Below are 12,296 nucleotides of genomic sequence, written 5' to 3' on the forward strand. Positions count from 1 at the left end.
AACATCAAGCCAATCAACCAGAGCATGATAACTTTGTCCTATGCCATCAGCACTGTTTCAATAGTACACTGGCCATTTGGGAATCTCCAGTGCCTTGGCTTCTCCATGTACATGCTGGTGGAATGAAGAATGGCCCTTGTCCTTTTCCTTTTGCTATTTGGGTGTGTTTCCCAGTCCAACAGCAACACACAGTTTCAACTGGAGAGAAACGTGGATGAGACTATGTTGAATTTCCCGCACACACTCTTGTCCTTCCAGAGTTATAAGCATCTTCAAGAAAACCTAAGAGTTTCTATATCATTTCATGGAAGCCTGGCTCATCTGCTGCATTAGATGTTCCAAGTTGGTCATTTGCTCAATAATCTAAGTGAGATACGGAGTTGGACACCCAATGGCCGGGTTTTCAGAGATGTCCTTAATTGTCTGTTCCACTTGGATCCAAAACACATTTTGCACTCAGTGATGCTCAGGAAAGCAAAACCTCATCATGGTTCTTAAGAAGGTCTCAAGAAGAATGCCAATGTGTTGTGCAGCTCCGGTATTAGCCCAAGACAGTGCTTGGGCTGGAGAGGGAATGAACCAGTCAGCAGAATACTTGCATGGTTTCCATGCCAGGATAGAACTGGTTCTTCTGCCTAGATCAGCTTTCCTTTACACCAAACAGAAGACATGTTGACAGTCAAATCTGCAAGAGGGCAGAGCAAAGGGTAATTTGGAGATCCTCTTCAGCCAGACTATCATCTTCTACAACGTGTATGCAGTTTCACATTTGAAGTAAACAACACAGCAAGCAGTTCAACTAACACAGAAGAGGTCATTAGGCTTCTGCTGAAGGCTTTCGAACATGAACAGATCAGTGAGCTAGTGTGAGAGGGCCTTGGATATCCAGCATATTGCTTTTCTTTTGTCAGATGCCATCCATAACAGCGCAAGTACTGGGACAGAAGGATGAGATGGGTACTGAGGCCTTCATTTAGCTCCATCTTTGACTTCCGGTGATCATTTAGCTCCATGTTCCAGACCCAATACCTTAAGTTCAGAGTGCGGAACTTGCAATTCCAAGCAAAGCAGAGGGGCATCAGCAGATGAACTGGATTTGTGGTGCTGTTGGCTGGGTCTAGGGCAGAAGCATGGTCCCCAGAAGGGGATAATAATTTACCATCCGCTTGTGAGTTTTTGACCTTTCCCGTTGAGGAATTCCTCCTATTGAGGTGGTCATATGTACCTGCTGTCTCATCTTGGTGGAAGTAAGAGCAGAACTTATCTATGTGATGTTGCTTTGTGCATTGTGAAAGTGGTAGTCTTGCCTGTAAGTATCATAATAAACTCAGAATCTCAATTTCAGCAGCACTGGGTTAATAATGGAGCACCCAGAGCTGTCTGATGGATAGAAATCACTCAAACCAGCCTTTTGCTTCTGCAATAGCCAGTGATCCTTCTTGTTTACTGTTCCTACAGTACAGTCAATCTGGAGCTTTTTTCCTTTGAAAAAAAACCACCACAATTTCCAACAGTATCTCCCCTGAGTATTTTCAAAAAAATTCAGTAGGCACCTTCATTAAAAGCTTCTATAACTTTCAGTTTTGCTACAAGAACTGGCCCACACTTTGGGGGGACCAGATTGCTACTTAAAAACACACGTACATACACACAACTATCAGCCTGATCATATGCAGGTTTACATGGAAGTAAGCCCCAATGTGTTTAGTGGGGCTTACCCCAAGTAAATATGCATAGGATTGCAGCCATAAAGTATTAAATCCAAAAAACATAGTAGATTGAGTAGATCTCTCACCCTTGTGAGAAATCGAGGCAAAGCTACTGAGATATCTTCCCCTGTAAGCCCAGGGGGGTTGTTTTCAGAGGTACTTGTCAACCTTGCCCTAACCATTCAGTATATTTGTATTGTGTTTGTATGTTTTATAACTTACTTTCCGTCTGCTTAAATTCAAACAGTTCCGCATCCTGCCACTTGGACTGCAAATTCAGCCCTGAGGCAAAGGCAGCACATGCAAGAACAAAAATTGTTACAATAGGCACAAATGCAGTGCAGGTGGATGCCTGACTGACGCAAGGCGGCTCAGCCAGGTCCTTGCACAATTCCTACTTGTTTTACTAGGCCTTCTGCAGGAGACTAGAGTATACTTGAAGACAGCAGAAGATACACTATCTGATGCCTTGGTTAGAGATGCTGAGCAAGTGAAATTGCTTATAAGATGAGAAAGCAAAACACGAATCTTTAAATATGTTTTAAACTTAACAGTCACGTCAAATGCACCATTTGTAGTTTCGTTCCTTCTACAACTTTGGCAGAATCACCATTTCCCTCTTTTTCCCCAGCCAGTATACCATGTGTGTCAAAAAGTGATTGCTCAAATGAAATAGGAAGTGGCTAGTGGGCACTTCCTGTCAGGAGGGAAGATGTCTATATGGATATTGCAGAGTGAGATCTGTGAGCAGATGGCAGGCTACATAATGTCTGAAGATGCTACATTCCTTTAAAAACTTAGTGTTGACATTTTTCCTCTTTTTTTTTTTTTAACAAAAACAGGAAAAATAGGAGAAAAGCTCTGCCTCCTCCTTCAAAGATACAGAAATAAAATACTGATCAGGGAGGAAAAACAGAAACCTACTGAGTTATGCTACTTGCAGTGACTTCAGTGAGTCAGGCTGGAGGTGTTCCCCCAACGGGCTTACAGATGAAAGATGGCTGATTCTTCGGCAAAGGCCATTTGATTTGAGGTGACGGAACCGATCTCAGAGGTGGCAATCAGTTGCAAGTGGTTGTCTTGGTTTCCGATTCCCCTGTAGAGCTTGTTCCTTTTCTTCCCCATATAATTCCTCCCCCACCACATTCTGCAGTTTCCTCTTCCAACATCGCATGCCTTCAGAGTGAGCAAAGGGGCACATCTAAAATCATGGGAAGTAGGTTTCTCTCCTTGAAGAAGAAGGAGCAGGAGGATGAGTGGTGGGAGAAGGAAAGGCATGGGATATTTACAAACCATGCTATCAGAGTGGTGATAACGGCATTCTTTCTTTGTTTCTTCCGTCTTCCTTTCTCTTTCTCTCTCTTGCCATCTTTAAGAACAAGAGGGGCTTGTTGAACTCTCTAGAGAGGACTGGGAGAGACGTCGCGTCAGGGGTCCAATCGTGGAGTCCGCCAACGAGGAAGTGGGGAAGAGCTTGTACCAGCCCATCACCATGCTGGACAAGTCCAGCTCTTCCAGAACGATCTGCGCCATTCCCATGAAGCATTTGTGGTCCATGCGGCCATAATCCCCCCAGACGATCACCTAAAGAATAGAGATGAAGGAGCTGAACATCTAGCAGAACCTGGGAGGGAGGGGGAGGGGCTGCCAAGGGTGCCATAGGAAGGATGGGGGGGATGTTGACTTCCACCCCTTCCCTTGTGTTTCAGATCATATGTGACTAATTCTCAGGAGCATCTATGACTCTAAGCAACTCACTGGTTGTACACTAGGATGATTTCAGCAAGGTGACCTGGCTGCAGATTACCCATGCTTTGATCACATCCAGGCTGGACCTGCTAAAGAGTTTTCAGATATGATGATATGAGCAGAACAAAGACTTTATTATTGTATTTTAAAATGTTTTACAATTAATCTCGAGTATTTCCAAGGGCAGGTCTTTCTTCTTCCTTCCTCCACACAGTAATCTGAAATGGCACCCCTGGCAACTGCGTTCCCTCAAGGCTGGAAAGCATAAGCAGAGACCACTGGAAAGGGGATACCAAGTATGTGCCTCAGCTTGGAAGAGCCACTGGGCACAGTCACCTCCTTTTTACTTTTACCTAAATTTACTTATTTAAAAATCTATTTACTTATTAAAAGAAACCTTGTGGTCATTCACCTGGAAATGACATTCTGCATGCCTGAGTTGCATTGCCTTGAGCTGGCTGGATTTTGTGAAATATACCTTTTTAATTCCCTTTGGGTTGCTCCTAATACTGATGTTGTTAATATTGCCTTAATTCTTTTTTAAAAAAAAATAGTTTTAAGTTGCTATTTTCTCTTTTTGACAATCAGATTGACCACAATTGGATTCACACACAAAGGATAATAAGGTGGGGGAATGCTGGGTTGCCAAGTCACTTAATTCTAATAGCGATGATGTCACCCGGAAGTGATGTCATCACGTTGGGCACGTCACTGGCTGACGCTCTGGCAATCAGCCTGTAAACTCTATGGTACCATAGAGTTTTCAGGCTGATTGCTAGAGTGTCAGCCGGCGACATGCCCGGCGCAATAATGTCACCTCCGGGTGACATCATTGTGTCAGGCATATCGGCCTGAACCGGGCACTTTGGGGGCGGGTTTCCCCCCGCCGGCCTTTTCCGGTCTGGTGGATTGGGGACCCTTTAAATGGGGGAACCTCCGCCCTCCCGGGGGACCTGGCAACTCTAGGAAATGCAGAGTACATTGAATGGACTATACTACCTTAGCCTGAGGGAACAGGCTCCCTTTGGCAAAGCCTCCCCGGTCTATTCTGCATTTGTTCATTTACAACAGGGGTCTCCAACCTTTTTGACCCTGAGATCACATTTGGAATGCTGACAGGGCATGGTGAGGGCAGCAACAAAATGGCTGCCACAAGAGGTGCAGCTAGCCACAGAATGATTGCCACAGCTTAACTCCAGTAACACAGTGCAGAAAAATCTGCACAGCCAATCAAATCTCCAGTAGTCAATCAGAAGCCTTGCTGGGCAAATGCCCTATGTGGTTCCACCCCGTTCCCAAAAACACTTGGCAGTCACAATAAAACAATAAATAATACACTTATATTAAGGTAATTAAAAACACTACAGAAAATTATTTCCTAGAATTTCCACAGGTATGGCGATCCGTGATTCCTGCCCAAACTACTCTGGGGGTCTCCTGTCCCCTGGGATCAGGACAGGTGGGGCTACTGTGGAAGGCAGGAAAAGATGGAAATCAATCCCGCCTTCTCCCTCCTGTAGAAATTCTAGATGGGATCCAAGCCACTAATATCCTCTGCAGTAAAAATAATAGTAAAATTTTAAAAGCAATTTGTAAACAGCAAGCGGGTTGTAGAGAGGGGGAAACTGGGGATTAAATATGAAAACTGGGGTTGCAATACCCTTAAGAGAGGGGAAAATATCTGAAAGCAAAGAGGAAAAGGAAGTCAGGAGAAGTCCAGTACAGGCTCTATTCCGGAGGCTTTACAAAGCCACCTCCTTCAAAGAGGCTTTTGAGAGCCATTGCACTGAAACTAAACAATGTTTGTGCAGTTGCGATCTGCAGCAGAGAGGAATGTAGGGCCTTTTTGTCTTGTTTCTTGCTTTCTTTTAAACATTTGTTTATAATGCCTTAAAAGGTTTGGCCAGTGTGCTTTACACCTGCTTTCCTAAGCTACCTTGAGCCAGAGGTGAAAAAGGGTTTTAAAAAATATATTTTAAAAACTAAATTGTCCTAATTGATGGGAAGGACAGTATGGGAGGAGGCAACCCTTAGGGTCCCAAAGGACCCTCAGAGTATGAATTGTGTCCATAAACAAATGGGTAGCCAGCAATGTTCCCTCTAAGGTGTGGAGACTTGTGAGCAAAAACTCTACTTTGTGAGCTACTGGCTTTAAAGTTGTGAGCGAGCGATGTGGCTGCTGCATAAATTAGTTTGCTCTAGAGCCATCCTTCCTGAGCTAAGACAAAAATGTGTGAGCCGGAGGCTAAAAAACTGTGAGCTAGCTCACACTAGCTCAGCTTAGAGGGAACACTGGTAGCCAGTGCATCTTTCAGCGCAGTGGGGGTATGATCCTATATCCAGCTGCTAACAGCAATCTGGCTGAAGCAAGGTTGGACCAACTGAAATTTTCAGGCAGTTTTCAAAGACAGTCCCATGTAGCACACATTGCAGTAGTCTAATCTGAATATGATCAGAACATGGGTCACTGAAGCTAGATCACCGTTTGAGAAGCAGCAGTAGCTAGCATTATTAGTCACAGTTGTAAAAAGTGCTACGTGCTACAGAGGAGAGCTAAACTTCCAACTGTAAGCCAGGATCCAGTTGCACCCATAGGCAATGAACCTGCCCCTTCAGAGGGAACTCAGGTTGCCAGGTGCCAGGCAGCATGGGCAATCTCCCACTGCTACACCGAAGTACCCAAATACAACCAATTCAGTGGCAGGAGGGAAGGGGGGGGGAATGGCATGACCAATGCGGGGACATCATTACCAGGTGAAATCCTGTGATGCCACAGCCCCCCCCCCCCCATCTCACAATGCTCTTGGGATTCCATCAATCTCTGTGGTCTTTACCATAGCATTCTAAGAGTGTCACAGGAGGGTGTGTGTGTGGCCCTGTGACACCACTGCTAGGTTTTTGCCCAGAAATGACATCATAGCATCAGTGACACTGTTTCCCAGGACTCCACTGCTGGAAATCTCCTAAGAGTTGCCAACAGCAGGCTGGCAACCCTAGAGGGGTGGGATGATTCCTCAAAGTCCTTGAGAGGCTTTGTTATTGACCAATAGTACCTCAGTCTTGTCTGGACTGGGCTTCTGTTTCTTGTCCTGGCACATTACCTTCTTCTGAGTATTTTTCAGGACTTACACTGATCTTACCCAGCTCTGCTGTTAAGGACAAATACATCCACATACCGGTGGCACCTCCCTCCAAACCCCCCAGGTGATCTCTCCCATGTAAAGAACTCCCTTCAAATTGGAAACCAACAGTGCAGATGGGGGGGCAGATAGAAGCTTTGCTGTGTTCATTTTCTATTTACAGGGAGCTTTTTCAGTGCAAAGGAGTATTTAAAGCTGGAATCCACCACCTGTGGTCTGAGGTAGGGTTGCCAACTCCAGGTCGGGAAATTCCTGGAAATTTGGGGGATGGAGCTTGTGGAAGACAGAGTTTGAGGAGGAGAGTCCGTCCTCCAAAGCAGCATTTTCTCCAGGGCGAATCAATCACTCTAGTTTGGAGATCAGTTGTAATTCCAGAAGATCTCCAGGCCCCACCTGGAGGTTGGCAACCCTAGTCTGAAGTGGCACAGTATTTCTGATTGCCTCATTCCCCTGCATGTCTGAACCAGGCTAAAGGTAGGATTGCAAATGCCATGGAATGAGATGGTAAAATCAACTGCACCCATTCAGATTCCCAGGAGGAGGATACCAGTTTTGAATACTCTCCCATGTACAACCCCCCCCAAAAAAACACCAGCAAACAAAAAGCTAGCAGGTCAGGGGAAAGATTTTGTTTACAAGGAGTTCTTAACATAAAGGCCCAATGAAAAGTGATATTCTGTACCTGCAGCCTGAAATGGTGCACCCAGTATTACCACTTGGAGCTATGGAGCTTCACCCTTCACTAATGCCTTTTCTTCCCTCAGGGTATTTTTAAAGAAAACCTTGTATTCTTGGGGAACCATGAAATAATTATAGTTTCCAACTGCCTCCAGGCTTATGAAGGCCCTTGATAATCAGGGGCCTTTTACCTCAGAAGACATTCTGCCCATGGGCCCAGCCCTGGATTAGTAGAACATTCCCTCCATAACAGGCAGCCTGGGATGAGTCAGCTTGCCCAGAGGGCAGATGGGAAATGCTACCACCTGGATTGGGCCTCAGAACTACTGGGCTACGTGGGCAGCAACAGGAATCCTCTTACCCTTTACAGAGGAGGAAAGCATTCACCTGTAGCACCTTGCCCTGGGGACCCTCATCGAAGAGCAGGGCCTGCTGGTACAGGGGGTCACAGGTCTTCTTGGCTGTCTTTGTTTTCTTCTTGGCCAGGCAGGCCCCATTTTCCAAGAGGTAAACCTTGACATAGGAGGCTGCATCGGCAGAGAGACAGAAACGCAAGCCCTCAATTACAGATTCAACAGGATCAACCCCACATCATTTAATTGCCCCAGACAAGACACACTCATCCTAGTGTTGCCAACCCCCAGGTGGGGACTGGAGATCTCCCAGAATTACTACTAATCTCTAGACCACATAAATAACTTATTATCTATTTAAAACATTTATTGCACTTCTGGAAACAATGGCTGCTTTGGAAGGCAGACGGTAGGCATTATACCCTACCAAGGTCCCTCCCCTCCCTACACCCTACTCCTCCAGGCTCCACTCTCAAATTTCTAGGTATTTCCAGGCCCAGAGTTGGCAACCCTAGGCCATCCCCTCTGGGCCCATGCTGCTGTTGACTTGGCTTGGATCAGAGTGACAGTGGCACAGGTAGGGTTGGCAATTCTGGGTTGGGAAGTTCCTGGAGATTTAGGGTGGATGGGGGATCAGGGTTTGGGGAGGGCAGGGACCTCAGTGGAGTCTAATGCCATAGAGTCCACCTTTCAAAGCAGCTGTTTTCTCCAGCGCAGCTGATGTCTGTAGCCTGAAGATTAGTTGTAATTCTGGGAGCTCTCCAGGTCCCACCTGGATGTTGGCAACCCTAGACATAGGCCCAAGAGAGGATGCCAGTCCCTTTCTGTGCTGCTGAAGGATGAGAGAGAGAGAGGAGCTCCAGTGGGGCATTGGCACCCCCCTCATCATGCTGACACAAGCACTCGCTTGGGTGGATTCGTGGGAGAACCAGCCAAAAATGGTAGCCAAATCTCACAACTGGTTTTTGAGGCTTTCCAGTAGATGCATGACACTGGAGGCTCTGTATGCATGCATATTTGCGGGGCAAGGTGAAGCAATACTTGAATGTTTTTAATTAGTCACTGGGATGTCATGGTTAAATATAAATTCCCTGCTCAAGAGGATGCATTAACAAAGAGACAAGGGCTGTGGCTCATGGCACTTGATTATTTGCATTTCTTGTTTTTACTGCATTGTTTTTCCAATTTCCATAATCCAGTTTTTGCATTTCTAATGCTATATTGATTGCATTGTTTTCTGGCTCTGTAATCCCATCTTATCCCACTGTTTGCAATACGTTTTGTAATGTTCCTATGAATAACAACTAAGTGCCATCGTCACACCTGATTTATGGTGACCCCCCATGGGGTTTTCAAGGCAAGAGACGTTCAGAGGTGGTTTTGCCATTTCCTGCCTCTGCGTAGCAGCCTTGGACTGCCTTGGGGGTCTCCCATCCAAGTACCAACCAGGGCCGACCCTGCTTAGCCTCTGAGATCTGATGACAGCCAGCTAGTTTAGGCCATCCAGGTATGGACCTGATGACATGACAGACTTGCTAAAGAAGAAACTGGAAGGAAGGATCTGGGAGGAATCTGGAAAATAAATCCCTCTGTAACATTCTTGTTTTTCACAAAGAAAATCTGAATGTATTAATTTCCCAGCTGTTTCTCTCCAAGTCTGATCTCATCTACATATTTTATCTGCATCCCAAGGAAAGAGAGATCCCCTGTTTCATCAAGTTCAGCATTGCTAAACCGGTGAAGTGCAGTAAGCATCTAACAGTGAATAGTTAGACCCTTCTAAGCATGTTGACTTCAGTGGCCTGAGAAAGGTGTAAATCGGTTTAGGATTGCTCTGTAAGTCCCTGCCACCCCCATTTCATTAAAAAACAACAACACAGGAACAGAATGGAGTTTTTACCAATATTTTTACATATCCCCACTCCTGTTACTTTAGCAGTTGAACATGCCCCTCAGCATGTTCAGCCGCATGGTCCATAACCAGTTCCAGCCCAAGACACATCAGCAACTGCACTGAGATGTAAACTACAAATAGCATCTCCTGTCACTTTTCTTTTCCTGCAAAGCCTCCATTCATTCAAAGGGCGCTTGCCCAGGAGAACATCCAAGTGGACTGGGCCCCAGGTCCATCTGGCTCCCACTTTGCCACCTCCTGATTCAGCTATTTGCAGAGCGTCCCTGCCGGCCCCTTTCAGTGCTGCCACCCTCCCTGTGATGTGTAGCTTCAAGGGGAAATGGGTATATTCTGTGGGGTGCTTCCAGGTTATGCAGAGCAGTGGTTACGTCCAAGAACATCACCACTACATGGTGCAAAATGAGACAGCAGCACCCAAAAATTTCTGGCCATGTGCAGGAAATTCCATATCAGGTGGAGCAATGTGGAAAGCTGGAACTCCATTATGGTACATGATGCAAAAATGGTCAGACATTGGAATTTGGAGGGGACTTCAACATTCAGGTTTGCTATAGAATTCTCAACTATGACATATCTGGCACCAGAATGAAAGATGTGATACCTCTGGCAGCGGCAGGGGGCAAGCCCCTCTTTGCCAGTTTTGCTACTTTACACCTGATTCCCAGTCTTCTTTATCCCCTATAGGTATCTGATGTGGCTACTCACCGGGGATAGACTTGGATCCTAGCTTTGGAGTGAGGCCACGTGCCTCGATCACTTTGACCTCCAGCTGCCCATTCCTGTCCATCATCCCAATGTGGACATCACCTGAGAGAGGGAAGGGAAGACAATGTGGGATCATCGGCACAATGCGTGGGGCAAAGTGGCAACTTGCCTTCTCTCATCGAGGTACCCCCCCCCCAATGCAGAATACCATCTGGAACTTCCATAGGACCTGCACACATAACAGGTGCTGTGCAAAAACAGGTGTACTTCCTGTGATGTTCCCAACTTGCATGGTTGCCATGTTGTGTAAACGGAGGCAACCCATGCATTTGTGTGCATCAGCAGCTTCTGTGTGTATGAACAAAAAGCATAGGAAATACAGGCCTGGATGCAATAATTGTGTTCCACATGCACTTTCACTCCAACCATGGTGGAGCTTACTTATACTTCCATTGGCTCAACATCAATGGATTTCAAGAAGGCTGTGCATGGGGAAGTACCAGCAGCAGAGGACATGAGCTGTGCTGCAGCCAGAGCAAAGTGTGTGAAGAACACAGTCGTGAGAGCCGTGCTGCAGATCCACATAATACAGTGACCACACATATAGAGTAGAACTAAGAGGGGGGAGGTGCTCCTGGTATACATGGATGCAACATCTGAAAATGCCTTCTCTTTAGAAAAGAATGTAACAGTGCTGAAAGAGATACAGTCAGAAATCTACTAGAGGGTTCAGAGGGCCAACTATGTGAAGAGCAACTGCAGTGACTATCAGGCACTCAACAAGATTACAGTTCATGATCAGTACCTGAAATCTTGGACCACCTTAAGGGGGCCTAGATCTATACCAAATTCGATCTTCAGGGTGCCTACAATTTGGTGCATATATGGCCAGGGGACGAATGGAAGACCGCGTTTGGCACCCACTACGGCCAATATGAATACCTGGTGATGCCATTCAGGTTGACCACTGTCCCCGTTGTCTTCCAGAGGATAATGAATCACATTTTCAGGGACCTGCTTGACCACTTTGTCATCATTTATTTAGACGATATTCTGATTTACTCTCCTAGCCCTGCCCAGCACGTCGAGCATGTCCGCCAGGTGCTGCAGTGCCTACGAGCCCATGGCCTCTATGCCAAGCTCAAGAAGTGTGACTTTGACCTGTGCTCAGTCGAGTTCATCAGCCACATTGTGTCACCTCAAGGGTTCCTCGTGGATCCAAAGAAAGTGGAAGCCATCCTGACTTGGCAGGCACCTCGAAACCGAAAGGACCTGCAACTGTTTCTCAGCTTTGCCAACTACTACTGGCAATTCAGCCCCTGACCCGGCTCCTCCGGCCCAAGGAACCCTTCCACTGAACCCCAGAGACCAACCAAGCCTTTACATCTCTGAAAGCCCACTTTACTACGGGTCCGCTCCTGCGCTTTCTGGACTCCCAGCTGCCCTTCACCATCAAGGCAGATGCTTCCAGCATCATGCTTGGAGCAGTCCTGTCCCAATGAGATGACCCTTCCCAACCTCTTCAGCCCTGTGCCTAATACTTTCACCAGCTGTCAGTGGCTGAGAGGAACTACAGCATCTGGGAGAGGGAACAGCTCGCCATCAAGACTGCCTTCAAGGTCTGGAGGCATCACCTTGAAGGAGCCCACCACCCAGTCCAGGTGCACACAGACCATCGCAACCTGAAGCACCTCCAGATGACTTGCTGCCTCAACCAATGGCAGATCTGGTGGCCCCTGTTCTTCTCGCACTTCAACTTCCAGATCACCTATTTTCCTCATACTCAAAACCAGAAAGCAAATGTGCTCTCTTGGAAGCCGGAGTATACACCTGCATTGACCAAAGAAGCCCCTGCCATTGCCATATTGCCACCCGCAGTTTTTGCCACCACCTCTACCCACCTGACCCTGATGGAGGATATCCACACTGGTCAGGCCCATGACCCTTGGGCTCAGGAGTGCCTCCAGAAACCCCAGAACAGCCTGACAAGAGAGTTCACAACCCAAGACAGTCTCCTGCTTCATCACGAGCAACTCTACATGCCACC

The 12,296-nt window shown here is 46.7% G+C and overlaps 1 protein-coding gene across 1 annotated transcript; it reads right to left on the reverse strand.

The window, feature by feature from the left end:
* Positions 1 to 3,080: 3,080 nt before the first annotated feature.
* RIMS3 (regulating synaptic membrane exocytosis 3) lies at positions 3,081 to 10,550 on the reverse strand. Its single transcript, XM_015424097.1, has 4 exons — positions 10,517 to 10,550; positions 10,250 to 10,351; positions 7,664 to 7,803; positions 3,081 to 3,293 (listed from the first exon to the last, which is right to left on the reverse strand). Exons 1-4 carry the CDS (start codon positions 10,548 to 10,550, stop codon positions 3,081 to 3,083), a joined length of 489 nt encoding a protein of 162 aa, XP_015279583.1.
* Positions 10,551 to 12,296: the final 1,746 nt, after the last annotated feature.

Source organism: Gekko japonicus, unplaced genomic scaffold, assembly GCF_001447785.1.
Source record: "Gekko japonicus isolate JY-2015 unplaced genomic scaffold, Gekko_japonicus_V1.1 scaffold877, whole genome shotgun sequence".
In the NCBI taxonomy this organism is placed as follows: domain Eukaryota; kingdom Metazoa; phylum Chordata; class Lepidosauria; order Squamata; family Gekkonidae; genus Gekko; species Gekko japonicus.